Raw genomic sequence first — 27931 nt, forward strand, 5'->3', positions numbered from 1 at the left:
TCCTGGAATAGGTATTGATGCAGTAACTGGTTCGTTGAATTGAATATTTGCTGATTTAGGTTGAATCTTGTTTGGGAATGTGGAGATTTCTATTCTAGGGGTGGTGTCATTCCAGGAAGGCAGAAAATCTCTAACTGGATCTCCTTCACCACTTTCAAAGCAAACAGTGGTGCATTCCACAGCACCTGTGGCCATGAGCTTAAATGCAGCTGACCAGGTTTGAGACGGCCTCCAAAATATGCTCTGTTATTAGTAATATTTTTGCATTCACATAATTACCAAAATGCCTAAGGCAGGCCAGTGTTTCATTAGTGTCGAGTTAAAGCCTTCCCCCTCTGCTTGCCCCATGTGCCTTTGGTGCACAACACTGGATACCCAGCTGGATCATCCAACCACAAGCCAAGGTAAACACAGAAAGTGTGAGTCACTGGGGGTAAGAGCTATGTATGTCTCTACTAAATGTGAAGTCCGAATACTGGCACTCTGGCTGAACCACTATGACTCCAGCATATGTTTATGATTAGTAGCTATTAAATCAGCTACTTCCAATGTGTAAAGTAGTTTCCACCAGTTATTTGGGTATTTTTTGTGTGGGGACACATGAACTCTTCAAGAACCCTAAAAGAATTTTTTGCTTGAGTCTGATTCTTTCAAAATTAATGCTTTAATATTTAATTCAATATTTTAATTACTTCAATAGACTATATGGCATCTATAGAGTTGAAGACACCCTCCCAAAGTGAGGCACTTTTATTGACTTATTTTAACTGCTTTGGCTGAAACAACTGACATCTCTTTGACAACTGGTCTGTTGAGCCAATCCCATCCCACAAATTAAACCCTGCCAAACATATCTACAAAAACTATCACTACTTCCCTTGCCAATCTCTAAATACATCCAACCTGAACTATTGACTGAATTATTGACTCCCTCTCCCTACCGTCTACCTTCATCTATAGACCAATATACACACATCACACCATATCCACATGTCCAACTCAAATATCATGTCCTCCATGAAGTAAACCCTGTTTCCTCTTTAGAGGATACAGTACTAAACAAGAAATGGTTCCCAGTTCTCCTGGGCTCCAATATAAGCTCCTCAAGCACAGGAACTCTGTCTTGATTAGCTTTGCTCTTTCATGGTGCCTTCAAGAGAAGATATTTGATGAGTGTTTGCTAAAAAAAAATAAAAAGAAAGAATAAATGGATGAATGAACTGAATATCAGAGAATCTAGAGGTCTCTATTTTTTCAGTTAAATTTATTTATTATTCATTCATCATACATATATAATTTTAAAACAGACTTAGACAAAGTGTTCAATATACAGTGCTGTTTTTTGTTTCATTAATCAATCTACTTGCTAAATGTATAACTCTCATCCTTTCTTGGCTGACCCCTGGTTAAGTTTTCAGAACACTACCACATGAATTCCTATATCCGTTTCTCTCTCTCTCTTTTATTCCTTTAAAACACATGAGCTAAGACAGTTTCTCCAAATGTCAACATGATACTATATTTGAAGTAATGTGACTCATATCCATCAGAAACTGTTAAAGACTGAATTATCTGGACTCTTCACTGATTCCTTGTGACCTTGAAAAGTTACTACTCTGAGATTCGGCGTCCTCACTTAAAAATGAGAGATTGTAACAGGTGCAACCCCAGGTTCCTTTCAGCTTTCTGTATTCTGGAAAACTAATTCTCTGTATTTTGCTAGGATAGGCTTGCTATACAAGCCTCATGAGTAGGCAGAGCAGAAAGCTGTCTAAAACAGGAGTCAGATACTATTATGGCCCACAGGCCAAATCCAGGCTACTACCTGTTTCTCTAAATAAATTTTTATCAGAAAACAATCAACTCTATTGGTTCATGTAATGTTTATGGTTGCTTTCTCGATAACAGCAGTAGAGTTCCCACAGATAAAATATAACCAGCAAAGCCTAAAATACTGACCCTTTGCAGAAAAACTGTGCCAACCCCTGGTCTAAATTATGTGCACTGAGGTGTGTGACTTCCTGCCTAAAGAACATTCCGTTCTCTGAATGAGACCTGGAGTCTCACTATTAGAGGTTTAAAGAAATGTATATATGCTTTGGGAAGGTAAAACACCTTAAATGCTAAGAAGACTGTTCCTTGGTAGAACAAAATGATCCCTTCGTGGATCACTACAGGGTAAATAGAAGGGCTCCAGGAAGCCAAAGTAAATTGATCAGGCACAAAAATAAACTTGCTTACATCCCAATCTTGGCTGGGTCTACAATGGAGAAATGAGTCTCCAGATGCAGTGTCCTGGGAATAGAATCTTGAGTTCGGTTTTCTCACAGTGTGATGGGTTTTACTCTAAACCTGCTTCCTTGCCCAGCCCCTCTTAACCCAACAGCCAATAGCTGCCAGACAGCTGGATGACAATTGGGTACAATAATAGTATAAAACCACTAAATGGTCTGTACACATTATTGGCACTTTCAGGCTTCTATGAAATGATGTGTCTGACCCTCAGAAACCATTATGATGAGCGAAGGAGCCAGACACAAATCACACATGCTGTGACGGCTTCCACGAACAGGCAATGCTAATCTGTGGTGATAGAAGTCAGAAACGGGTTGCCTGGAAGGAGTAACTGAAGGAACAAAGTGCATGAAGAAAATGTCTGGGGTGAGGGAGATGTTATATATCTTGTTTCGGATGGTAGTTACATGGGTCAAAAATCCTGGAACTGAATATTTAACAGTGCATTTACTGTAGAGGAAGTATACCTCGATTTTTAAACTGACTTATCAGTAAATAAAGCATTTATTTTTATTTGTTTGTAGGTATGGCTTCAGAAATCCTGGAGGTCTTTAGATTCGTGACCATTATATAATTTTCCCTCCATGGTAATGGATAAGAAGATGAAGTGAAGATAGAAAGGTGAAGAAGGGAGAAAGAAAGGTGAAGAAGGGTTCCTTGGTGGAGGGAAATTCCTGTCAAGCCTCTAAGCCCATTTCCTTCCCAGGCACATTCTTGCAATATGCCATCAGATATCAGTTTTAGGACCTAGCATGTCAGAGGACACTCAAAAGCAGAAAATGAGGAAAAAAAGTGAAATAGATTTTTCCTCTTAAAATGTATGCATGTGTGTTTTATTGAATTATTAAAAACACAAGGAAAATATTCAACAATATGCTCCCATGTTTCTTGGAACTCGCCACTTTAATTTAATTTAAATTCTATTAAATTTTTCTAATTTTGTGCCAAAAAGAGTATAAAGTATTTTAATTAAATGAAATATAAACATAGTTAAATTAAATATAATTAAATTAAGTATAAATGAAATTATTAAATCTAGCACATAAAATATTAATAAAATTTATCTTTCAAAAAAGAAGTTTTTAGTGAATACTCTCTTTAACTTTGAAAAAATAAATAAAATAAAGTGCCATAGCATTCTTAAACACTACCTAACATTCCTATTAATTGAGTTGTCAATTCACAATCATCTGAAAAACAAAAATCAGTTCGGCTTATTGGAGAGGCTATATTTTTCAAAGAAAATCTTAAACACAAGCATCTTACTAATATATTAACTGGACTTAGGTAGCTTAGTTGAAATAAACCAAGCTCCACTTTGAGTAATTGAATGAACTAAAATTAGGTAACAATTTCATGCTACTGTACAGACAGCAAAAGTACCTGAGAGATCAATTAAATAAGTACAGTTCAATGAGAGGGGAGGAAGGTGTTATCATAAAATTAGCACAGGTCTAAAACTGTGTTTTAGTTAAAAATCTAGGATTATCTCATTACCCTCACTTCCAACTTAATAATAGGGAAAAATAGAATTTAAGCGTGAGAAAAGACCCTTGAGGTCAACTAATGGAGCCCCTCATAATCCAAATGAAGAAATTGGGTATGTCATTGAGTACAGTCTGACCCTAATCATTTTACTCAAAGTGCACATTAAATGGTCTCTACTCTCCCTCCCTCATCTCATATTTCAGGGTATCAGCAATACCAGCATCTGTGGTTACATGCTGCAATGCCTCTTCCTTACGCTGGTTCTTTGGCCGAAAACACTCTTCCAACTCTTAAAATCCCCGCTACTAACTCATGCTCATTCTTTAGACTTAATTGAGGTATCGACTCCTCCAAGTTTTCATTAACCCCTCTCTCACCAACCCGAGCCCTAAATGTTAGTTACATCTTCTCCGCTTTCCCAGAGTATCTTATGCATTTTTTTTCAATCATTCATTCATTGAACCATTCACATACTGAGTGTCAGTTCTGGGCCAGTAGGCTAAAATGCTAAGGATACAGAGATAAGAGACAGTTTCTGTCCTCAAGGAGTGGAACTCCGGATGCAGCTGAAATTGATCATGAATACATTTCTCACTTAAGGACCAGCTATTAACCATTTTTGTAGCCCCAGCATCCAATATCACATATGGCATAGAGAGGTTCAATAAACATTTGTTCAATTTCACTTTTTATTGCAAGACTCAGAGCTTAAATTCTTCTTGTTTTAATGAGTGAAATGACTCAAGTAAAATTTAATCTTTTAAAACACTGGGGGATATATTTACTTTCTATTAATTATCTATCCATGCTGCACTCAGTTTTATGTATGAAGCTATGATTATTTACAATTGTTGCCAGTTTGATTTTTTATTATTCTTATTTCTATGCATGTTATCAATAGTATATATTATCCTATGAATAAAGGTTAATTTAGTGTATTTTCTCTCTCAGGGAAGACTTTGTAAAGGAAGAGATGCTTAGATTTTGGAAGACTTCCCTGGTAGCTTCCAACAAAGGAGAAATCACATTTCCACATTTCAGCCTCCACAGTTAACCATTTGTTAAGACTCTACTAAGTGCCAGGCCCTCTGATGAGGGAGAGGGGAAGGTAGTTAAGGATCCAGTAATGAAGAAAATAGACAATATTCTTGTTCTAGAAATGCTTCCATATTATTTTGAGGCTAAGAATAAAGCTTTATCCTATAAGCAAAAACATATTATCAAAAAATTTTAAGTAAGAAAAGAAGTGGGTTTTTAAGTCATGCATTTTAGAAATGCTAGATTTCTTTCTTGACTTTTATCAGAATTTTAGTTCTTTTGGGTACATTTTTTAAAGCTCCCCTCATCGGTCTCCCTCTTCTCTCTCTTCCTTCTCACTAGCTAAGCTTTCAGAAGGAATCATATCTACTTTCTGCCTGTATTTTCTCATCTCATCATCACTCTTCAACCTGCAGCAAAGTGGCTTCCACCTCTACAACTCTATTAAACCCACAATAGCAAAGATCATCACTGATATCCACACTACTTAATCTGGTGGATGATTTTCTTTACCATATTGTTCATTTAGCTACTTTTGATGTGGCTGTCTGATCATTCTGAGCCTGCTGCCTTTGCTTCTGGAATGCTCTCATCCTGTTGGTCTCCGTCACAGGCTCCCAAGCCCTGCCCTTCCCTAGCTGGCATTACTCAAGTTTCCATCCTTGTTCCACTGCTGTCTCTATAGAGACTTTACTGTCTCCTGCCAGATCTCATCCAAGCCCAGTTTTAATTACCCCCGAAATGCTGAAGTCTCCCATGAATAAATAGCTTAGAACTTTCAGCCCTGATCTCCCTCCTAGGCTTCCAACTTGTATAGCCACCTGTCTGCTGAGCATATACACTTAATTATCCCACAAGAACCTAAAGGTTGAAATTTCACATGTCAAACTCATTGTCTCCCCATCCACAATCTGCTCATCCACCACAATTCCCAAATTCAATACCTAACACTCCCAGACAGAAAACCAAGTCACGGCCGGGTGCGATGGCTCATGGCTGTAATCCCTGCATGCCAGAAAGCCGAGGTGGGTGGATCACCTGAGGTCAGCAGTTCGAGGCCAGCCTGGCCAACATGATGAAACCCCGTCTCTACTAAAAATACAAAAAAAGTTAGCCGGGCATGGTGGTGGGTGCCTGCAATCCCAGTTATTCAGGAGGCTGAGGCAGGAGGATTGCTTGAACCCAGGAAGCTGAGGTTGCAGTGAACCAAGATCACACCACTGAACTCCAGCCTGGGCAACAAGAGCAAAAAACTCTGTCTAAAAAAAAAAAGAAAAAGAAAAAAGAAAAAAAAAGAAAACCAAGTCATGTGTTCCTAGTTCTCAGCATGCATTTAATCACCAAATTATACCAACTTATTTGCTTGTTTTCCCTGTGGAATCCTTCAGTCCCTTCCATCCATATTCCCACAATTCCAGCTGAGGCCTTCATCAGCTTTACTTAAGCTACTTTATTACCCTTCTAAACCATTTCTCCAGCTCTTTGTGGTCTAGTTTAAAACCATCTTTTATACTGTAGAGGAATAAAGCAATTGGGGGATCCTGGAAAAGAATAAAAGCAAAGAGCTGCAAGATTACAGTTTTGATTTTATGGATTTTGATCCAATAGCTTTCAAACCAGATTAAAATACTAATGAGCCAAACTGGATGTGGGCAGGGTTGGGGGTAGGGGAGTAAAAGAGACAAAAGCAAGAATAACCTAGAGTAAGATTTGGCTAAATGACGAATTCCTGTTTAAGATAAACTTTAAAAGCCCGCTAAATGGCAAAGCACTTCCATGAACTCTAAAGAGAATTGGTGCTATTTTTTTTTTTTGACTCCCACAATGAGAACTTTTTTATCATCTGGATAAGAGGAGTATCATGTTTGTTTAGGATTGGTATAATCGAAATCAGCTTCACTTGGGCTTCTTATAAGCAATGACTCATGTTATTTTAGCTGGTGTGGGATCATTGCCTCATGAAGGATGACACAGCTTTAGACATGCAGAGCCTGGCCTGCTTTTTCCAATTCCATGCCTCCAGCAGCTGGAAGAGGTGGGAGTCCTCTAGCCTGCCGCTTTCTGCAACTCAGCACAATTCAGATTTTATGAAAACAGTTGCCAAGTCGACCTTGTAATCACAGAGCCTTATAAATGAGGAGGGAGAGGAGTTAAGTTGTGGTATGTTAAAAATCACAGGGCCAGGCATCCTCTGTTTTTCAAAACAGAATCTGTGGAAACTTACAGTCAGCTCTTTCCCTCATTAATTGCTTACTCTACTGAGGTCAGTAATTTTTTTTTTAAAGATGCTAATGAAAAGTCACGGCAAATACGTTTTCAAGACTCTCCAACTTACACTCACTAAGACAATGTGCAGGGGTGGTTGTAATAGTGTTTGAAAGGAAGCGAAGGAAATGCCATTCTCATAATTGACACCACCTTTTCTCTAGCTCCGTACCCAGTCAGGGAGCCAGTTCTCCCCTCTTCCATGTTTTCCTTGCTGTTGGCCTTCCTGCTTCCTCGAACCCAGTAGCCCACATTGTGGGCCTGAGTGAACGCTGTGGTAATGGGAAGCAGGTGATCAAACCAGGCTCGACAGGTTGGTAATTCCTTGTGAGGCTCTAGGCAAGACACTTTTCCATACTTTGCTTTCCAGTTGTAGCACAGACATTGTTCCTGGCTGTCCTTACTCATGACTGGTCTTCATGAAACTTAGTTTTCATTAGCAACATACTCTGAACTCCTTAGCTGGTTAAAAATAATGAGAAGACACTCCTAAAACATGGCAGTTAGCAGAAAAGTCCAGACTACTATTTATCATATAATGAAAATGATTGTCCTATCTCTATAGTTCTGGTGTCCTAAGGACTAAAGTTTATTAAAATGAATAGCTTGAAAAATTAACACAAGGGCCCAGAGCCTGAGGGTCACTATGATTCTGACCTCTGCAGAGGATTCAGGTCCAGACTAAGATGGGCTAAGGATTCATTTTTTAAATGGAAATGTCTGAGGCTCATCTGAGGTTGGCATCATCCATGGCTCCAAGGTCACTGAGGAACAAGGGCTGTACTCAGGCTTACAGGAGACTAGGGATGGCTCAGGAGTCTGAGTTTCCACAGCCTAAATTTTTGAGCACGATTTAGAACAGAACTGATCTCTACAATGTCATAGTCTAGGACCTGACTTGGTCCCCTGGTTGCCTTCAACTCAAGACAAGGTGAAAACTTGACTGAAAATTGGGAGAGAATAGAGGAAGAACTCATTAATTCTCATGAAGTGTTGTTTCTCAATGTTCATTAAGAATTCTTACGGTAGCGCCGGATACGGTGGCTCACGCCTGTAATCCCAGCACTTTGGGAGGCCGAGGCGGGCAGATCACCTGAGGTCAGGAGTTCCAGACCAGCCTGATCAACATGGAGAAACCCCACCTCTACTAAAAATACAAAATTAGCCGAGCGTGGTGGCACGTGCCTATAATCCCAGTTACTTGGGAGGCTGAGGCAGGAGAATCAGTTGAACCTGGGAGGTGGAAGTTGCGGTGAGCCAACATTGCACCATTGCACAGGAGCCTGGACAATGAGAGTGAAACTCTGTCTCAAAAAAAAAAAAAAAAAAAAAAAGAATTCTTATGGTATAAATCATACTGCAAGGAATTAAGCAATAAAAGTTTTTAACTACAGAAATTTATTTTAGTAGTTAAAAAAGCAATTAATCAAACTAAAGTGAAAAATTATAAGATCTAGTTACTAAGAACATAAACCTAAAGATTAAAGGATTAAAACCCGCCCTCCTTCTGAAAGAAAGAAAGAGAGAGAGAGAAAGCTTAATCAATTTGAATGTTTGCTCTAGAACATTTTGTCTAGTTTTAAATACTGTTAAATATAGTCTTAAATAAGACTATGTGAAGGGTAAGAATATAAATGAAAAAAAATCCTATTATTGAACTTCCTTCAAGTGATAACAAGAGTTCTCAAATATATTATTATATTTAAATCAATTTCATATATCCATTCATACCCACTTCTATGCTTATTCCATTAAAACAGAATAGAAATGTTTGCAAAATGAAAGACTAAATCAACACTGAATATTTATAACCTCTACTATGTGGAAGTTGCTCTTGCTGGTTGCTAATACTATACCAGTATTGTCCCTGCTCTCAATAATCAAATTGAGGCAGAGAAACAATAAATCCATAATATATTAATAAAGTTACAAGATTTAAATAACAGGTTAAAAGTACCAGTTCTAGAGGAGACTGGGTTGGAATCTTGGCTCTCCTTGCTGTGTGATCTTGGGTTACTTCTCTGTGCTTCAGTTTCTTCCTGTGTCACAAAACAGTTTTAAAGAATAACTGGGATAATGTATGTCAAGCTTTTAGCATAGTGCTTGCCTCATTTGTAAGCTCTGATTAAAGCTAGGACTTATTTTTAAAGAATCAACATCGCAGGACCATATGACATGATTAGGGCATGATTGATTACCAAATAAGCATTATGGTGGTAGATGGCAGCTTCTTATGGTAGGTCAGAACCCTTCTGGCTACAGTTGTCGAGGAAACCTTCAGAGAAGCTTAGTCCTCACTTCTTTGACTGTGTTTATTTATTCTCTCTCTCTCTCTTCTGCTTTTTATCTCTTGCCACTTAAATATAGATTTGATCCCAACCACTGACATGTAACTTTGACTACTACATAAATTTTTGTGTCGTAGTGAGGGTGAGAGGAAAAGTGGAGAGAAAAGAAATAAATCCAATATCATAGTATGGGTTATAATGTCATTTTAGGATGTTGAGAATTTTTTTCTAGCCACTGTCAGATTTCTCTACTGATCTTCAAAAACCTAAAATAATTGATGGACCTTTGTATAAAGGTAAATACACTAATAAGTGGTTTGTTTTTAAGGCAAATGCATTGATCAGTGTTTTCTAAATTGATTTTCATAAATGAATACTCAATAGGAAATTTCAAAGGGATTCTTTTCCCTGTACATTATAAATGTATATAAGTAAATTTTGTGGCTAACCACAAAGTTTAACAAAGATACAAAAATTTATCTTTGGTACATAAAAGATAATCAGTACCCAAATTTACAATTGCTAAAATAGCACAAATAAATCTCAAGTGTTTGACAGTTCAAGAAACACTACCTACTACTTTTGTCCTCGGTTTCCAGTTTCTCCTTCCTGTCCTTTGTATTGTGTGTTTGTATGCAGTCATCATCTATTCAACTAAGGGATCAGAAAAGGAATGCATAGATTTAATTAGTTTTTCAGAGTAACATGACACAGGCAGCTGGTTTTCTAAGGGATACTTAGTATATGTTCTCCCACCCTTAGAATTACATGGCACTAACTGCCTGTCAAATGGACAGTTTATCTATATTATTCATTCATTGAAGAGTGACATAACACATTTGATACTCAAAGAATGTGTCATAAACCCCAGATATTTAAGAAGATGCATACACAGAAAAACAATCTACTTTCTTTACTTCCCACTTTAGAGACTAAAGCAACTTGAAGTTTTTGTACACTTTAGTATTTTGTTTTGATGCACAGCCTACAGTAATCACAAAGAAATGATGTATGAAACTTCATATAATAAAGAATGATACATTATGAAAAACTCACTAACTCAATAATCAGAGCACAGCAAGAGACAAAAAGCAAACAAGCTAAAAAGGACTCTCAAAGAAACCAAAATAAATGCTATCAAATTCTTTAACAAAAGAGTATACACTTTAGTCCTTTAAACAGCATTGCCTTTACATAGTTGTAACACGCTGATTATCTAATCAAAAGTAAATTACAAAGCATGTTGAAAGTAACAATATTAGAAATAAAAGTACTGCTAAGGACTTTCAGAGCTGCCTGAAGAAATAAGTAATAATTTCAATTTTTAGGAAATAAAACAATATACCAATATAGACTATTTATTAGTAAAGCAAGCCAACTTACACATCTCAATAGGTAACTTTACTTCAGTAAACACATGCAATTATGCTGTCTTAATGATAACAGTCATTAAGAAAAGGTTAATTTCTAACACTATTTCAGGGTATGCCTGACTTTTTATTTTCATCCAAAGAGGCTTAAAAACAAAGCAAAGTGTATTGCTTAAACAGATAGAATTTATTTCCAAAATTTTCTTCTGAAAAACATTCCATTTACCTCTTCTGCTTTGCTATATAACATTTTACTTTTATTCTTGGCTAGAACTGATATCTAGAGACCATATGGTTGAGAAATAAGAACATGGCAATTACCTCAGAAACAAAATTGTTTAGTTTGAGGACGGAATGAGAAAAAATTCTGATTACATTCAAATTAGAATGTTTACTTTAGTTAAAATACATTTGCAGATGTTCACATAACATCTCCGGAACACTGGTAAGAGGAAAATGTTTTCCATCAGGTACAAAGATAATTCTCAAAGAACAAAAGATAGTTTCAGTAATACTCTCTAGGCAAAGTGGGATTTAAGAACAACTACACTCTCTTAACACAGCATTTAATTTAGCAACTTTCTGATTCCGTTTTTTTTTTTTTTTTTTTTGAGATGGAGTTTCACTCTTATTGCCCAGGCTGGAGTGCAATGGGCGTGATCCTGGCTCACTGCAACCTCCGCCTCCCAGATTCAAGTGATTCTCCTGCCTCAGCCTCCCAAGTAGCTGGGATTACAGGTGCCCGCCACCACGCCAGGCTAATTTTGTATTTTTTTTTTTTTAAGTAGAGCCAGGGTTTCACCATGTTAGTCAGGCTGGTCTCGAACTCCCTACCTCAGGTGATCCGCTCACCTCAGCCTCCCAAAGTGCCGGGATTACAGGCGTGAGCCACTGCACCCGGCTGATTTTTTTCTTTGAGCCTATTACTAAATATTTGCTTCCAAAAAATCACAGAAATTTAAAAATTAGAAAATCTATCTTTAGAGCTTTCATAAAGTCAGACCAGGTAAAATTAAACCATTTTTTATACTTTGTGTCAAAACTGAAAAAAAAAAAAAGAGTAGATTAAATTACTGTTGATGACTATTTATATTTGGCTGACCTTTTAAAAGCTAATGAGGTAAAAAAATCAGCAAGGCTACTAGATGTCTATTTCATAGTATGTAAAACGAGTCAAATGTAGAAGAAATGAGAGAAATAGAAAGTCACCTTTAGAAGACCACATTAGTGAATTGTACTGACAAGATCCACAGGTAAATGCTAAAAGGAAAGTTTAAGGAGAAAAAGGATATTTCCATAGTCTCAAAGTATCTCTCCAAAGATAGCTATTAATTATAAAGAGGAAAATAGTAACTTTATAATACAGAAATCTGGCAGACACCACCTTATCTCGACGATCAAACCTAACACCAACATTAGTAAGATGCCAACATCGCATACCCGCTGTATGATGCCCTCAGAGAGACCCAATATTACTTCCACAGATTTCTCATCAAAAATGCATAAGCTTGGTCAGGCATGAAGGCTCACATCTGTAATCCCAGCAATTTGGGAGGCCAAGGTGGGCAGATCACTTGAGCCCAGAAGTTTGAGACCAGCCTGGGCAACATGGCAAAACTCCATCTCTACAAAAAATACAAAAATTAGCCAGGCATGGTGGCATGTGCCTGTAGCCTCAGCGACTCAGGAGGCTGAGATGGGCGGACTGCTTAGGTCCAGGAGATAGAGGCTACAGCGAGCCATAATTAGACCACTACACTCCAGCCTGGGTGACAGTGCAAGACCTTGGCTCAAAAAAAAAAAAAAAAAATAACAGCATAACCTTAATTTAATCATGAGAAAACATCAGACCAACCCAATTTGAAGGACTTCCTATAAATCACCAACCAGTTCTCAAAAAGTGTCATGAAAGACAAGGACAGACTGTCAGATTGCAGGAGACTCGGGAGATACAACAAAATTCAGTGTGGAGTCCCACATTCAATTCTACAACAGGAAAATTCCAATTCTATTGGAAAACTGGTGAAATCAGAACATAGTTCGTAGTTTAGTTTACAGTATTGTACCAGTTTTACTTTGTTTAGTTTTCGCAAATGGTATTCTGGTTTTGCAAGATGTTAACATTTGGGGAATCTGGGTAAAGGTTATGCAGAAACTTTCTGGACTACTTTTGCAAGTTTCTTAAGCCCAAAATTACATCAAAATAGAAAGTTAAAAGTTACGACTTTTTAGTCATCATCTTCATCTACATAAGGTGACTCTACAACACTCTAAATTCCCTAAACTTTTGTGCATACATTAGAGATTAATGATCAGGGAGAAGTGAGCAGCTTAAAAATGGATAGAGCAACTGGCCAAATATTTAGCCATATGACACCATCAAAGGAAATGTACCAGATGTTTTCCAACAGCTCTGCATATGGAGGAATCTATGCTCAGCAGGGATCCTACTGTAAAAAGAAACCAGAGACACCAACTCTGGTTTCAACCATAACATAAAGAATGACCTACAAATACCTATTGTCTAGTAAGAATCTTATTTCCATTACTATTTTTGAATCCTCTCAAGAAAGTATACCTAGTATCCCCCAGAATATGGTGTTCCTGTGCATGTGTACATAAGGTCATACGGGCCTACATAAATGCTTAGTAAGAGTTAGCACCTGGAAATAAATGTCTTCTTAATTAATTAATTTCAGTCCAGGAAGGTACCAATAAATCTATCACTAAAAGTTGCTAAATTTAGTTTTTCCTCAATATAAAATATTTACTTTCTAATCATCAATTCCATTTTAATCAAATTATCTTATTATTAAGAATAGCTAAGAAACAATAGCCCCCTTACAGAAGTTTAAACACTGCTGTAGAATTAGAATTCCTAGGATAACCTTGGTTAGCTTCTATATTTGTTTTCGAGGAAGAGTTGGCTGTTTCCCTCCTCTATTTTTGTCCTCTCTCGGGAAGTTTATGGTATAACTAGATAAATACCAGAAATAGTCATGGCCATTTTCTACTATACCTTCACTAAAAAAAAAATTGTACTTCATTATTTGCATATACTCAGGAAAACCTTGAAAAACAAAATCTAGCTTTATCCTTGGCTACGTTTCATTTTATCAGTGAAATTATTTTGTATGTCCGTCAATAGTCTCACTCTGGATTCTGAATAGAAGCTTAGCCTCTCTAAAAATCATGATTCTAATTTCAACCATTTAACAGAACTGATAATTTACAGTTATTTTATTCTCTTTCTTCCTTTACAATAGAATGTGGATATACAATTTTGTGAAAAAAAGAATTAGTTATCTTCCTCCCAACAAATACTTATGACTTGTGAGTCTCTTTGCTGCATGAATAAATTCTGCAGTGGTTTGAATCCCCCATGATCTAGAAATGCACTGTAGACACCAACTAGGACTTCTTGACACTGTTAGGCATATAAAGGTGCAAAACACAGAAGGTAATTGGTGTTCCTCATTAGGAATAAGCCTAAACTGTCCAGAAACGCAAGCTGAGAATGTTTTTTTTTGTTGTTGTAATATCAAATTAGTTGACCAAAATGGAAAATAAGTGAGAATGAAATATGTTTACTAAAACTTCCTCTGAGGGAATTATGCTCTTGCTTTAAACTACTGAAAAGTTTGTGTGCCTATTAGGGATGGAAAGATGCTGTATCTTGATGGTTTTCTTGCCTTTTAGCTCCAAAGAAACAAATTAAAATTCATGTTACAAGTACGCCATGCTACTGAAAAGTAATAGCTAAAATAGACTTTGTGGAGTCCTTGAAATTAATTCTTAAGAAAACTTTGAAAGATAAAAGTAATATGACAAAATAGAATTAATTATGAGAATTAACAAGCAAGTCTATCCATCCTCACACTCTATTAGAATCAAGGAATATGGTGATAGAAATTACATATTAAAAAAAGAAATAAATCTTAAAGAAACAGGGGGTGTGGGAAGGAATCCCAAAGGCTCAAAAGGAAATATGTATAACAGTATTTTAAATGCCACAGCAGATTGCCCCATGCAAATTCAAAGAGCAAAAACAGAACAGGACAAGATGGACAAAGGATAATCTATATATTAAAAATCAACATATTAATTTATATATTCTGAATATTGATTTTTAAAAAAGAACTTAAATCTGAGGATTCCTTACTGTCAATATATCCCAACCTAGAATCTTTTAGGTACACATAACTCCCTCTAAAGGCCAGTGCATTTATATGACTTCAGGTGGTTTTATTTATTATGCTCCATACATAGTTTTAACTAATTTATAAAATGAGGTAAGAATGAGCGATCCCTTTGATTCTTCGGATTTGCAAGATTGGAGCTATAAAACTCAGATATTTGAGTTTTAAATGGCCCCCTTTTTTTTTTCTTGACAAACAAGGCTTTCTTGACCTTATTTTGTTTGTCCACTTCTGATAGTGATGCAAGTACCAAAAACGTTTGACTCTCCTCTTTACAGCAACAACACCTGATTAAAAGTGATAACAGTAGGGATACAGCTAATATATCTGGTGCTTCCTTTGCGTTAGTCAATATCCTAAGCAGCGGAAGTAAATTGCCCAAGGCCACATTGTAGTAACTGGTGTAGAGTCAGGGTCTGCCAATCTGACCTCAAGCCTGAGTAACTGACAAGTACATTTCACTGGCTACCTACTTTATGAAAACAAAATAAAATAAGTAAAATAAAATAAAGTGAGCAGCCCTAAAAGAAATTGCTTCAGTGTTGAAGGGAAACAGGGAGAGTGTGGCAAACAAGCACAGCAGCCCCTATGATGGAGCAGCTCAGCTTCAGCTAGGGATGGCAGGCAGCAGGGCAGGCCTGAGCTGCTGGGTCCTTGAATTTTTTTTTTTAAATGGTTAGCTAAAAATCCAGATTTACATCTGAAGCCTCTTGTTGTAGAAATAGTGTCACTTATTTCCTCTTTTTTTGTCAAAGTCTTGCTGGTTTGAAAGGTAAAGGGCCACATTCTTGGGGCAGGGACTATGTCCCATTTGTCTTTGTAACCCAAATGCCTAACACGTTGCTGGCCACGGAGGTGCAAACAGGTTGAGGTTGGCAGTTAAAAATGCCACCATTTTATCTTGGCTATTTTGTAATCTTGGCAGGAATTCATTAATTTATTCAACAAATATTTATTGGGCTACTACGATGTACCAGATACTGCTCTAGGGATATAATAGTGGAAAAAATGAGCAAATAGAAAGATAATATATTCTATTTTACTGGGAAAAGGCTAGAAAAAAAAAACCCTTAAAAACATATAAACTCAGGTGTAGTGGGGGTCTAGAAAATAAAAAAGAATGGTTTGCTTTGAATTGAACCTATGCCACCAAGAGCTAAAAAATAACGCAGATACAAAAGTCCACGCCTTCTAGTGCCATTCTGGTCATTGCTCCACAAATAGGTTACAAATGTGTAAGCAATTTAAAGGAAAGGGTATTCTTGAAAGAGAGAGTGCTTTCTTCAGAAGTAGAACAATATGATCTTGCTTCTTGGCTTGAAAGGAAGTATTGATCATTAGTTAGTGAGTCAAAGGTTAATAACTTGGGCCTGATTATTTCTGTTATCAGACTTATGATTAATGGTTCCTCTGGCTCTTTGTAAATACAGGAACCTCTTTTTGATTGCTTTTTTACTGGGAACCAAGGAATTAAGCTATTCTCTTGTGATTGGGTTGCGGGGGACCAGGGGGTCCTGCAGCAGAGGAACAATGGTACCAAGGCTCCCAGAGTGCAGGGCAGTCACCAAAAATGCAAACTTGGAACAATGTGAATCTAATTGTCAACCTTAAGGTGAAATACTGGCTCTGACATGTAACGCTTGCTCTCATGTATTATCATTCCACAAGACCACATGCTGAGTTAATAGAACTTCTGCTTCTAGTTTGCTTTGGAAACGGATGTAGTTTCAAATCGCCCAAATGGCACAATCTGGCTGGCGCTCTGAGACAGCTGCTGGGAATTATAGACAGGACAGCTACACTAGAACCGTTTAAGAAATGGACAAACTTGGCCCATGCTTTTCATCAAAACACACACACACACGCACACATATATATATTTAGTTAGTCATAATCTGAGTACTTACAGCCAATAATTATGTTTAGAAAAGAAAATACCCTAAAGACAAATGCCAGTTTATATCTTCAAGGAGCCTTTAAAAGTATATGCACAACTCCTAAAGCTGGAAAAAAAATGTTATTTTCCCAGTCTTTATATAAAAATGAGATTTCACTCAACCTGCTGTTTTTGAAAGAAACAACATTTTCTTTGTTAGCCAAGCCCAACATAGATCTCTTGCCAATGTACTTTGTTCTTCTCATGGATACTAGCCAAAAAGATATTCCTTGAAATAAAGTCACAATCTGCTAATTAGGAAATCAATTAAAATCACAATTAAATTAGGAAACAGAAGTAATCATCACACAACTAAAGTTAAAAGTATGAGATAAAAGAAATGATTAAAAATAAACATGATGAAAACACACCACTCAAACTGCCCCCTTGTAAAGAAAAGCACTCGTCAATGGATCAGATAGTCACATTTACACAAATAAAACTTCCCCGAAATATGTATCAAATATCTAACCATCTCACTCATCATAATACTTTTGTCTACCCACTTAAACTTTTTGTTTTAGTTAATGAAAGTCTCATTGGCCTTGATCTTGCATCAAATGGATGATCACTGATAGAGTAATTTAACATAGATCCCTGATTAAATCTGAAATGTACAAGATGAGATGCTTATAGACTTCTTTTGACCAAAAGGAAATATAATTACACTGACAGCACAGAGGTGACATTAGCAGTGATCAAATAACGACACCAATGCCTTTATACAGTTCAAAGGTTTTAACATGTAGAAATAAAATTGTCTTTAAAAGTCTACTGAGGTGTACTTTTTAGAGATTTTCTCAACCTAAATTTTAAATCAGGCATACAGTTACTGAACAAGCTCTCAAAAGGAGTATTCTGAGGATTTAGGGTTATGCATTTAATGTTTTCATGTGCTGCTTGTGTTTCATTTGGAATATTTTTTAATTTCCCGATGTTTTATAAGCAACTTTGGCCGAAATGAGGTATATCTATATACATATATACATGACTTATCCTCAAATCGTATCAAGAATGCAATCCTGCTGCTAATCTCTGCTAGCCAACGACTTCAGCCCAGGCTGGTGGAGCCTTCGAGTGTTTCCCACCTGCAGTCAAAGACAATGCAAAGAACCCCAGGCTCACTCATCTAGTCCACCAAAACTTGAAACAACATCCAGTGACGGCGGTCGTGCGCCCAGGCAGAAGGCGCAGCTGCACGGCGAACCCCCCCCCAAGCCCAGCGCGACTGCGCCGCCCTCGGTGGGAGCGGCTCCGGGTACCTGCTGAGCGGGTGGCTGGCGGCGGCGCGGGGCGCGCAGCGCGACTCGGCGTTGGGGGGCTGGGCGCGGGCGTACGAGTGGTAGGCGGTCAGCACCACGCCGCCCGAGTCCTCCACCTCCATCGTCAGCCGCGCATGTCTCGGCGCCGGCCCCAGAACAAAGACCGGGACCAGCATGGACCGGCGCGCAGGGAGGCTGTCAGCAGCTGGGCGGCGCGGCCCGAGGTGCGACCAGCCGCTCTCTCCCGCGGCTGTCAGGGGCCCCCGGGCAGGCCCGCCCCGCCCCGGGCCCGCGAATTCGCAGACGCTGGGGACCACGCCCACGGGCTGGAGTGGGGGCGGGCATTGTGTGCCCGTGTGTGTGTGTGTGTGTGTGTGTGTGCGCGCGCGTGTGCGTGCGCGTGCCTGTGTGTGAGTGCCTGTTTGTGAGTGCCTGTTTGTGTGCCTGTGTGTGTGTGTGTGTGTGTGTGTGCGTCTGTGCCTGTGTCTGTGTGTGCGTGTGTACCTGTGTGTTCCTGTTTGTGTGCCTGTGTACGTGTGTACGCCTGTGTGTGTGTGCGCCTATGTGTGCGCCTGTGTGTTTGTGCCTGTGTGTGCGCGCCTGTGTGTCCGTGTGTGTGCCTGTGTGCGCGCGCCTGTGTGTGTCCGTGTGTGTGTCTGTGTGTGGGCGCCTATGTGTGCGTGCGCGCGCATGTGTCGGGAGTGCGCGGGGCGGTGTGATCCCCGCTTCTAGGAAACTGGAAACCGGCCGGGATCCTTCGGGGCTCCTGCTAGCGGCTCTAGTAAAGTTTGTTTTTCTTTGTTTCTTTTTTTTTCCTTTTCTCACTCCCTCTCCCAGCCCTCTTCCAACTGGAGGCTTATCCTGTGGCTGGGAACATTTCCTGCCTGGCTGCGAGGAGTGAGACTAAGAAACCATACCTCAGGCTGAGGAGAGAGGCCGGGTTTGAAATGTGTGCTCTGGGGAAGAAAAGGAGAAAATGTGACACTCTCTCATTTAAAGCATCCACATCAAAAATTGAAGAACTGGATTACATTGCTGTTTACTTGGTCAAGTTACAATAAACTTGATTTCCTTTTGGGTCAGGTAATCCCCTCTTAACAGCAAGGGAACGCTTCCCTCCCACACCCTCAGTGCACCACTACCAGACTCTTACCTCACTCTCACATCCCTTTCCTCCTCCCAATCATGATCACATTAACAGATACCGTTTGCAGCTTGTCTGAAAATTAGACTTTATTATTATAGGCCAAATGGATGTTATTTCCAGAAGTTACTGTTGGTCGGGGAGGATGTAGGGACTGGTTCGAGGTAGATAAAAAGGGGCATCATTAGAAATCTTGAGTCTGAAGTATGTCCTTATCCACATAGGACTAATAGCACAAATGGAAAAACAACATTCTTATAGCTGATTAAAAAGTAACCAGAAGTATGCCTAGGAAGAGGCCCACGTGAATGTTTTACTCACACGGACAATGTGTTTTATCTGCTGTCTCTTCCATACATCTCTAGGAGCTAGATGAAGTGGAAAGACAAGTTAATCTATCCCTTACTGGAGGGCAACTTGATCATGCTACTTAACATCTCGTAATCTCTGTTGCTGCATCTGTGAAATGGGGAAAATAACATTCATCTCGTTGGATTAAAGCAACAGGTACATATTAGGTTTTCAAGAAATGGGGGTACTCTTTGCGCTTTACATTCATCAGGAAGGGACACATTTATTTTCATTGCACTTTCAGAGATTGGGAAAACATAAGTTTTTCATCCAAAATGCTTTTTAAAAATGTTTTATTAAAGGGATGAGATAATAATGACTAAATTTGCTAACATACTTATGTGTTAGATGGTGTACATTAACTGTTTAAACAACTCTATGAGGTAGGTAGCATTATTATCCCAATTTTATGGATAAAGAAACTTACTAAGCATGAGTGTATGGAAAAGACACATACAAAGAATGCTTTATTCTCCAAAATTTTCAGATAAAAAAAGGCATCTGTTTATTTACTGTGCTTTATGCCAATGCATAAAACTTAAGACAATACCTTCTTAAAATGTGAAGTTAAAAAACCACTGTAGGTATTGATATATATCCACAATTCTTCATCTAAAACCTTGGGAACAGATACATTTCAGAAATTATATCTACTTTTTATTTTTAAATGATAATTTGATGCATGCACCATTTAACATAAAAAACCCTCAGCCCAGTAAATTTGGGACAGTATTGTATATTTAAGTGTATTATTTCTGCAACAAAGAAAAATGAATATTGACTTTGAGTAGGATAAAGTCTATAGATAGCCTCACATTTGTTCAGGTCAGATTTATCACCCAATAAGTTTTGGCACCAAACTTCATAAAAGCTTGAAATTTTTAGCTTATAGAATTTTAGAATTACCATAAGGAATTACAGTAGTGGAACTTTTTCTGGGCATGGAACATTCTTCTTTTATTTTTCGAAACTACAGACTCCCAATATGAAATACCTGCAGGGTCTTTTCTTGTAAACATTTTGACCATAACACGGCCTCTAGATGCCCCGCATTGCAGTAATGCCCCATCCTGCCAGCTACGGAGCCCTCCTCCTCTTGTGAATTCACATTGTAGACACCCTGGTTTCACTTTAGACTCCTCCCTCCAATCAATGATCTCAAAATGTCTGCCAACCATTCTTTGAATTCCTACTGCTAATGTCTTTGCTCTCTCGTTACCATCTCCTGACTAGGTGGCCACAATCCTTCTTTCACAAAGATTACTTTCCATCGGCTTCCTCTTATGCCCCACCCCCTTTCAAAATGCTGTTTGGGTGATTTTCCTAAAATGCAGAACATCCTCTTCTCAAAAGCCCTCGCTTGTAACTCGCTACAAATTGAAGTCCAAACTCCTTAGTATGGCCTCTCCTTAATCTATTTTGATCACCTAGTACTTCATCACCCCCAAGGCCCTGTGGCCCACTTACACCAGCCTGTCCTGTGATCTTACTTTGTCTTTGCCCCTACCTATTATTTCTTATCTGGAAATCCTGAAAAACCCTCTATATAATAAAGCCTCTCAGGTGTTCCTAATTCAAAGTAACCTTCCTTCTGCCCTTCTGTGGAAATTGCTCCTACTTTCATTATAATAAATAATTTCATTCGACCATGTAATTAAAGCACACAGTCAGCCAAACACTGTGCTGTGTGCATTCTCCACGGCTGCGCCCACGTCAGATGTTGCTAACAGATCTTAGCATTTTTTTCCACTGAGCCCAGATATGGCCATGAAACCTACCTCAAAATAGAACCCCAAACCAGCAAGATAGCTTTGAGATGAAAACTACTTGCTAACTCAAGATTGTATTACTACTTTCCAACAAATTAGTGTCTTTTACTAAATTGTAAGCTACCGGAAGGGCTAGGGTCGTTTTTGTCTTTATAGCCCAGAGCCTGTAGTGTTTTGCAGAGCAGGCATTCAGTAAGGAATATTTGTTGAAAGAATGAACATATGAATCAATGAGTGAATCAATGAATGAGATAATACTCTTTAGTGCAGTAGTTTCAGCCTTGCAGAGTAGCCAAGTGTAAGGGTCAAAGGGAAACTTCTTTGCCCTCAGATGGTTCACCAAAAAATTAACTCACAGAAGTCAGATTAATTGGAGAAAAGGCATAAAAATGTATTTAATGTGTAAACACAGGATCCTTCAGAATGAAGACCCAAAAGTATAGGGGAAATTTTTGATTCTTATGCTTAGTTTCAACACAATATGGAGAGCCATGCAGAAATATGATTGGACAAAAAGAATATTATCTAATGCTAAGAGACTAAGTGGAGAAACCCAGCAAAGCCTGTCTGTCTTGATCCTTCTTGGCGTCTCTGAGCATGCATTTCTTCCTTCAGGGTATGGGGCGGGACTCTCTCTAGAATGGGGGGTCTCATAATCTACAGTCAAACAAGTAGGTCAGATAACTTCTTTATGGCCAATTTTTACACAGAACAATGGAGGAAAAAGTGGGGTAATGTTTTCAGGTTTTATGGCCATCTTTGGGGAAAAAAGGTTCTGGTTTCTATGACCCGCCTTGAAAAAGAGAGATTCTAGTTTCTATGGCTAGAAGATGAGACTGGGAGACTAGGAGCAAAAAGTTCCGGAAAAAAACAAAAAAAAACTTTTGCTTTTGAGACTACCCCTAAGACCCTCATTTTGTTTTCTGAGACCCAATACCAAATTGTTTTCTGAGCCCCAATACCAAAGCATTATTATAAATGACTCATAAGTCTCTATGGCACTAAAACTGCAAACCAAAAAAAAGTTGCCATGTGGCCGGGCGCAGTGGCTCACGCCTGTAATCCCAGCACTTTGGGAGGCCAAGGTGGGCAGATCACGAGGTCAAGAGATCGAGACCATCCTGGCCAACATGGTGAAACCCCGTCTGTACTAAAAATACAAAAATTAGCTGGGCCTGGTGACGCGCACCTGTAGTCCCAGCTACTTGGGAGGCTGGGGCAGGAGAATCGCTTGAACCCGGGAGGCGGAGGCTGCAGTGAGCAGAGATGGTGCCACTGCACTCCAGCCTGGCAACAGGGCAAGACTCTGTCAAAAAAAAAAAAAAAAAAGCTGACATGTATGTATTAATATTTTTCAAATATATCTATATGCTGTTGACTTAATAAAATACAACTCTTTTAAGCATTCTCGAGTTTTTGGCTTTTAGAAAGATGGTAGAATGCATATATTGGACGTTATAGAATATGCTATGCAGGCTATTTCCATTAGGCCTCCAGATCCACTTGTCAACCTCACTACCCTGCTTGATACCCTGGGTGGCTCACCGTGTGGTCTGCATCTATGAACTCCCTTGCCTCTGGCTTCAGGGAGGGTTCACTAAAGAGAGGCACCAGCAGAATATCTAGAGGGAGGGAGAAGTAAGGTTAGGTACTGACTTCCCAGGCTTCTTTGCTATTTTGCTGCATGTTAGATCCTTCTACCTACCACTCCTGACTGCAACCCTCTGCTATGCTGCTTTCTCCAAATTCAGGTAACTCCTACCTCTACCTGGCCCTCCTGATCCTGGGGTGGTAACAGCTCCTGGTGCATGTAGTACTCACTCCTTCTGCTGTTCTGCAGCATCCCTTATTAAGGATTCCTTCGCTCCAGCCATGCCTTTATAAATAGTCCCTTTAATAAACTCTCTTTATTCACCTGGGCTGAATGCCCCATCTCTTTCTGCCAAGACCCTGACTGGTATGTATCCTGCTGCCCCAGGATGTGGGGCAGTGTCCCTCACACTATGAGGGTCAACTACAAATTATAAATAGCCTCATGTCAGTTCAGATGTTTTGTCACTGAAAAAGTTCAGGCCTGAACAGGTCTTGCGGTCAAATGAGTTATGAAAAAGGATTGAAATTTGAGAGTTTCTGAATTTCAAAATTCAGACTTAATAGAGTCTGTTAACATTTTTGGCATTCCAAACAATGCTGTAATCCAGTGTGCTAGGGGATGACAGCACAGGGCTGTGACAGCTGGCCAGGCAGTGGAGTAAATGGTGGCCCTGGGGAAGCTAAGCTTGAAACTTGCCCAACACTGGAGAGTGGACATGTAGGCAGCATTTTCAGTTTATTTGGAGTAAGGGCAAAGATAGAGGGAAACTTACAGTTTCCTGTGCTGTCCTACTCTGGATGTCATACAGTGCCCAGCACTGAACTGGGAATCGAGAGACTTGGATGTCAGTACCCACTCTGCCACCAACATGACACCCCAAGAAAGTCACTGAACTGTAGACCTGTTTTTTTCACATGCAAAAGAAAGAAAACAGCCTACATGTATTGAACACTTACCATGTCCCTGGTTCTGTTTAAGACATCAGAACATCAACTCATGAGAGGCTCACAGCAGCCTTTGAGGTGAGATAAGTATCACTGTTGGCAGCTCCACGTTATAGTTGAAGAAACTGGCTGTAGTAACTTCCCAAGGCTACCCAAGTCCTATGCAGGCTAGGATGTGGTGGGATTCAAATCCAGGAAATCTGGCTCCTGAATTTAGGTCCTTAAGTATTGTATTTCTCTTTTATGAAAGGTTTGATAGATTCAAAATATATTCCTCTTGTAAAATGTAAAGAAACAGGTAGGATTTGATTTATGTTTCTTTATGGTAGCTTTACATAAACCTATTTAGTATACTAGAGGGTAAATATCACTAGCATGTAATGATGATGATGAAAATAATAAGGAAGGGAGTCACATGTATTTTCAAGGCACAATACTAAGGTAGTTCAAAATTACTAAGGCAGAATTATTGTTTCTTAATATATGTGTGTGTGTATAATTATTGTCATCAACTACTCTTACAATGTGTTGAAGGATAATTCAGTTTTTCATTCTGCCTTGTAAATTTGTCAGTGGATACATATAAATAAGGCATTAGAGAATAGTAAAATATGTAATCACAAGTGCACAAAGACTGCACTTTCTAAATAAACGGGAAGCAGAGGGGTAGACAAAAGATAGTAAGACAGAGTTAAGTTTGAGCTTGATTATGATTTACTATTTACTCGCTGTGTCACCTTAATTTCTCTCTTTTTCCATTTCCTAATTTGAAAAACAGAGACCAGTAATATCTCCTCAAAGAGTTGATGGGAAGTTAAAATGAGATGACATCTTTAAGACACCTATCCCAGTACTAAGCATATCCTAGATGTTCAGTAGATGTTGGTTCCCTTCTCTGTCTTTCACTCTCCCTTGTCAGCTGTCCTCTGTCTCAGCCCTTCCAGAAGTACGATTTGAGTTGAACCCTCAAGAGTAAAGAATCTGGACCCAGGGATTCCAAAGGTTTTTCACAACCTTTGCTGAGAGATAAGTCACACTCAATTTATGTGACGAAACCTACCTGGGGAAGCCTCACAAACACTGGCCCCGAAGTGTCACCAGCTGCATGGACTACAAAATATGGAGATATTCCATTTAACTCCATCAGGAAAGGCAAGAAAACAAAACATTTATGCAAAACTTTAACATGGACAAAGGAAAAGTGCTTCTTGTGGCCTTGGCTGCTTATCTGGCAAAATTGCTGCTAGGATAATCATTTCATACCAGAACAGGAAAACAGCTGCAGCCTCATGAGTCCTTGCAGACGCTGACTGACATTCTCTTAGCAAGAAGGGTTAAGAGAACATAGTCACTGGCCCTATCTTGCAGGAAATGAAGACACAATTCTTACCTACCAAAGAGAACATGCAAATTCTGCTTTCAGAACTCCACCTGGCGGGGTGGGGTGGCTCACGTTTATAATCCCAGCACTTTGCGAGGCAAGAGGCAGGAGGATCGCTTGAGCCCAGGAGTTTAAGACCAGCCTGGGCAACATATGGAGACCCCATCTCTACAAAAAAATTTAAAAATTAGCTGGTGTGGTGGTGTGTACCCTTAGTCCCAGCCACAGAGGAGGCTGAAGTGGGGAGATTGCTTGAGCCTGGGAGGTAGAGGCTGCAATGAGCCATGATCGCACGCACCACTGCACTCTAGCCAGGGAGATAGAACAAGACCCTGTCTCAAGAAACCAACAAACAAAACAAACAAAAAACCCTCCATCTTACATACATTATCAGTGCCCTCAAGTCCTCTGGAAAGACTGGTTTAAATTAGAGGAAATGAATACAAAATTGCATTTATTTTATATAAAGAGAAAATAATGAGACAAGTATTTTAAAAGGTAGTGTGTAAATCTTTCATCATCAAGTCAGTTGGTAAATCTTGATCTGCTACTCTGAAATATTTTTCAAAATGTATTGGCACTACTTGAGTTAAATTTATTTTCTGGGTGCTCTCATGATGACACAGAATTTCTAGACTACTCTGATTTTCCTATTGCTTTCTTAGCATCTATTTTTAAAGAGAAATCAGGGCTTATTTTTCTTCATTAACTGTTTTGAGATCTTTGATCAATTTGGTAATTGGGTTAAGTAGATTATGTCACCACGAGAGCCAGCCAGCCAGGTCAAGACTTGTGTTATTTATGTGGTAGACATAACTGAGTTACTTAAGTGACTTCTACAGGTAAATTGAATCATTATTGATTGGAAATGAATCACTACTAATAGACCCAGGCAGGGTAGAGGAAAGGAACAGACCAGCCGTAGCATAAAGTTTTAGTCAAAAAGTGCTTACAATATGGAATATTTCCTGCAATGCCATGTTTTTACAATTACATAAAGGCTTTATTCATTCATTCATTCACTCTTCCATGTATCCATCCATCCATCCACCCATGCATCTACTCCAAGAATTTACAATTATCACTCATACCTACAATGCTAAGCACCAAGAACATGAAGATGAATAGGAATATGAAAGCACAGACTAATTGGGTCTCTGCAAGCAGGGAAGAGGTTGGTGTGGGAGGTCATCAAATAACACACTTCCCCAGGAGGTTATGTTAGAGATGCTCTTAAAAGATGAATGACAGTTGGGTAGCTCACAAGTAGGTGTGTGTGGCTGAGGCTATGTAAGGAAGGGCATTCCAGAGGCAGGTAAAAGATGGAAAAAAGGCACAGAGAAAAAAAGACTGAAGCATGTACAGGGAAACCTTTTTAGTTTAGCTTTGCTGGAGAGTAAAGTGTAAGGGAGAAAACTCTGGAGACAAAGCTGGAGACAGGCAGAGGCCAGGCCCTGGTGCATCTGAATGCCTTGTGAGGAGTTTAAACTTTACCCAAGAGTTCAGATGGGGAATCCACTGATGGTGTCAAACAAGGTAGCACCAGAATCAGCTTATGCTTTTAGGCATCCTCCTGGGCTCTGCACCACCTGGTCTTCACTCAGCTCTTCTGACCTACATCTCCTAGGCTTCCCAACCTTTTTGGGAGAAGAGTGTACACTAGAGTCTGAGGCAGAAGAAAACCAACTATAAATGGCCACATGCTAAGTCCCAAATTGAAACCTAAGACAAAGTCCAAGATGAGATAAATGGAATTTAAATAGCTATTGAAAAGACATTTAGCTTAAAGAATTACACAGGTGTCTTGGAGGGGAAGCTGGGGAAAGGACCCGACAATCCCCTCTCTGTCACTAGCTCATTATTACAGATCAGCTGCCTGCTTTGTTCTGGTTCACCTGGGGAGGGACAGACCACCTGACCCGGCAAGTGATGAGGTGAGCACAGTAGGAGACAGTGAAGGAAGAAGAGGACAGTGAGAGGCTTTGGGACATGCAGTATGCAGGTCTACCAACAAAGAGGGAAGGTTTATTATGATCATTCTTGGATTGCGAACCAAAGAAACATTTCTGATTAACCAAAACAAAGAACAGTGTTTTAGAAAGATCTGAGAAATAGCACAGGATTGAAGATCAAAACTGAAAGACAACTCTTGGAGCAGGAATGAGAACAGAATATTGCCAGGGTGCTTCTTACAAAATCAACAAATTTTAACTTTTTCTTCTATCCTTGCTTCCCTCTTCTCAGGAAACAGGGTACCAGAATTGCATCAGATTGGCTGTGGTTAGGCCTCCACTTGGTAGTCACTGAGTCTTAAGAGATGTGGTCTTCAGGGACTGCCTTCTCTGCTGTAATGATAAGACAGGCCCCAAGATCACATACCATGAGGGAGAAAGTCCCTAAGTTGACACCTTAGAGATTTCAGGTAGCAGGAATAGAAGCCAACACATTAAGAGTATTTACTAGAGCAGGATTTGGTGAAGCCTCGGGGAGGTAGGGCTCGCCTGGAAACACTGAAAAAAGGCATAATCAGGACATAGATGGTAAAGATTTCCAAGATCTGGAAAGGGAAGAGGTGCTTGCAGAGGGTGAGATGAAGTGATGCACAAG

At 39.2% G+C, this 27931-nt stretch overlaps 1 protein-coding gene across 6 annotated transcripts in view; it reads right to left on the bottom strand.

Moving 5' to 3' along the window:
• The window catches only part of ARHGAP28 (Rho GTPase activating protein 28), a 194424-nt gene extending 175609 nt beyond the window's left edge, over positions 1–18815 (bottom strand). For 2 of the 6 annotated variants that reach the window (XM_063653409.1, XM_063653408.1), the window contains exons 1-2: positions 18142–18253; positions 9044–9125 (exon numbers count right to left, since the gene is read on the bottom strand). Coding sequence is in view for 2 of the 6 variants with exons in the window: in XM_054461014.2 (XP_054316989.2) it covers positions 18142–18317 (176 nt within the window). In the remaining 4 variants the exon portion in view is untranslated. Of the gene's footprint in view, positions 1–9043; positions 9126–17967; positions 17988–18141 lie in introns of those variants that run through there. The other 4 variants (XM_054461014.2, XM_063653405.1, XM_063653407.1 and 1 more) reach the window with 4 other exon arrangements.
• Positions 18816–27931: the final 9116 nt, after the last annotated feature.

The sequence above is a fragment of the Pongo pygmaeus genome, chromosome 17 (assembly GCF_028885625.2).
Source record: "Pongo pygmaeus isolate AG05252 chromosome 17, NHGRI_mPonPyg2-v2.0_pri, whole genome shotgun sequence".
In the NCBI taxonomy this organism is placed as follows: domain Eukaryota; kingdom Metazoa; phylum Chordata; class Mammalia; order Primates; family Hominidae; genus Pongo; species Pongo pygmaeus.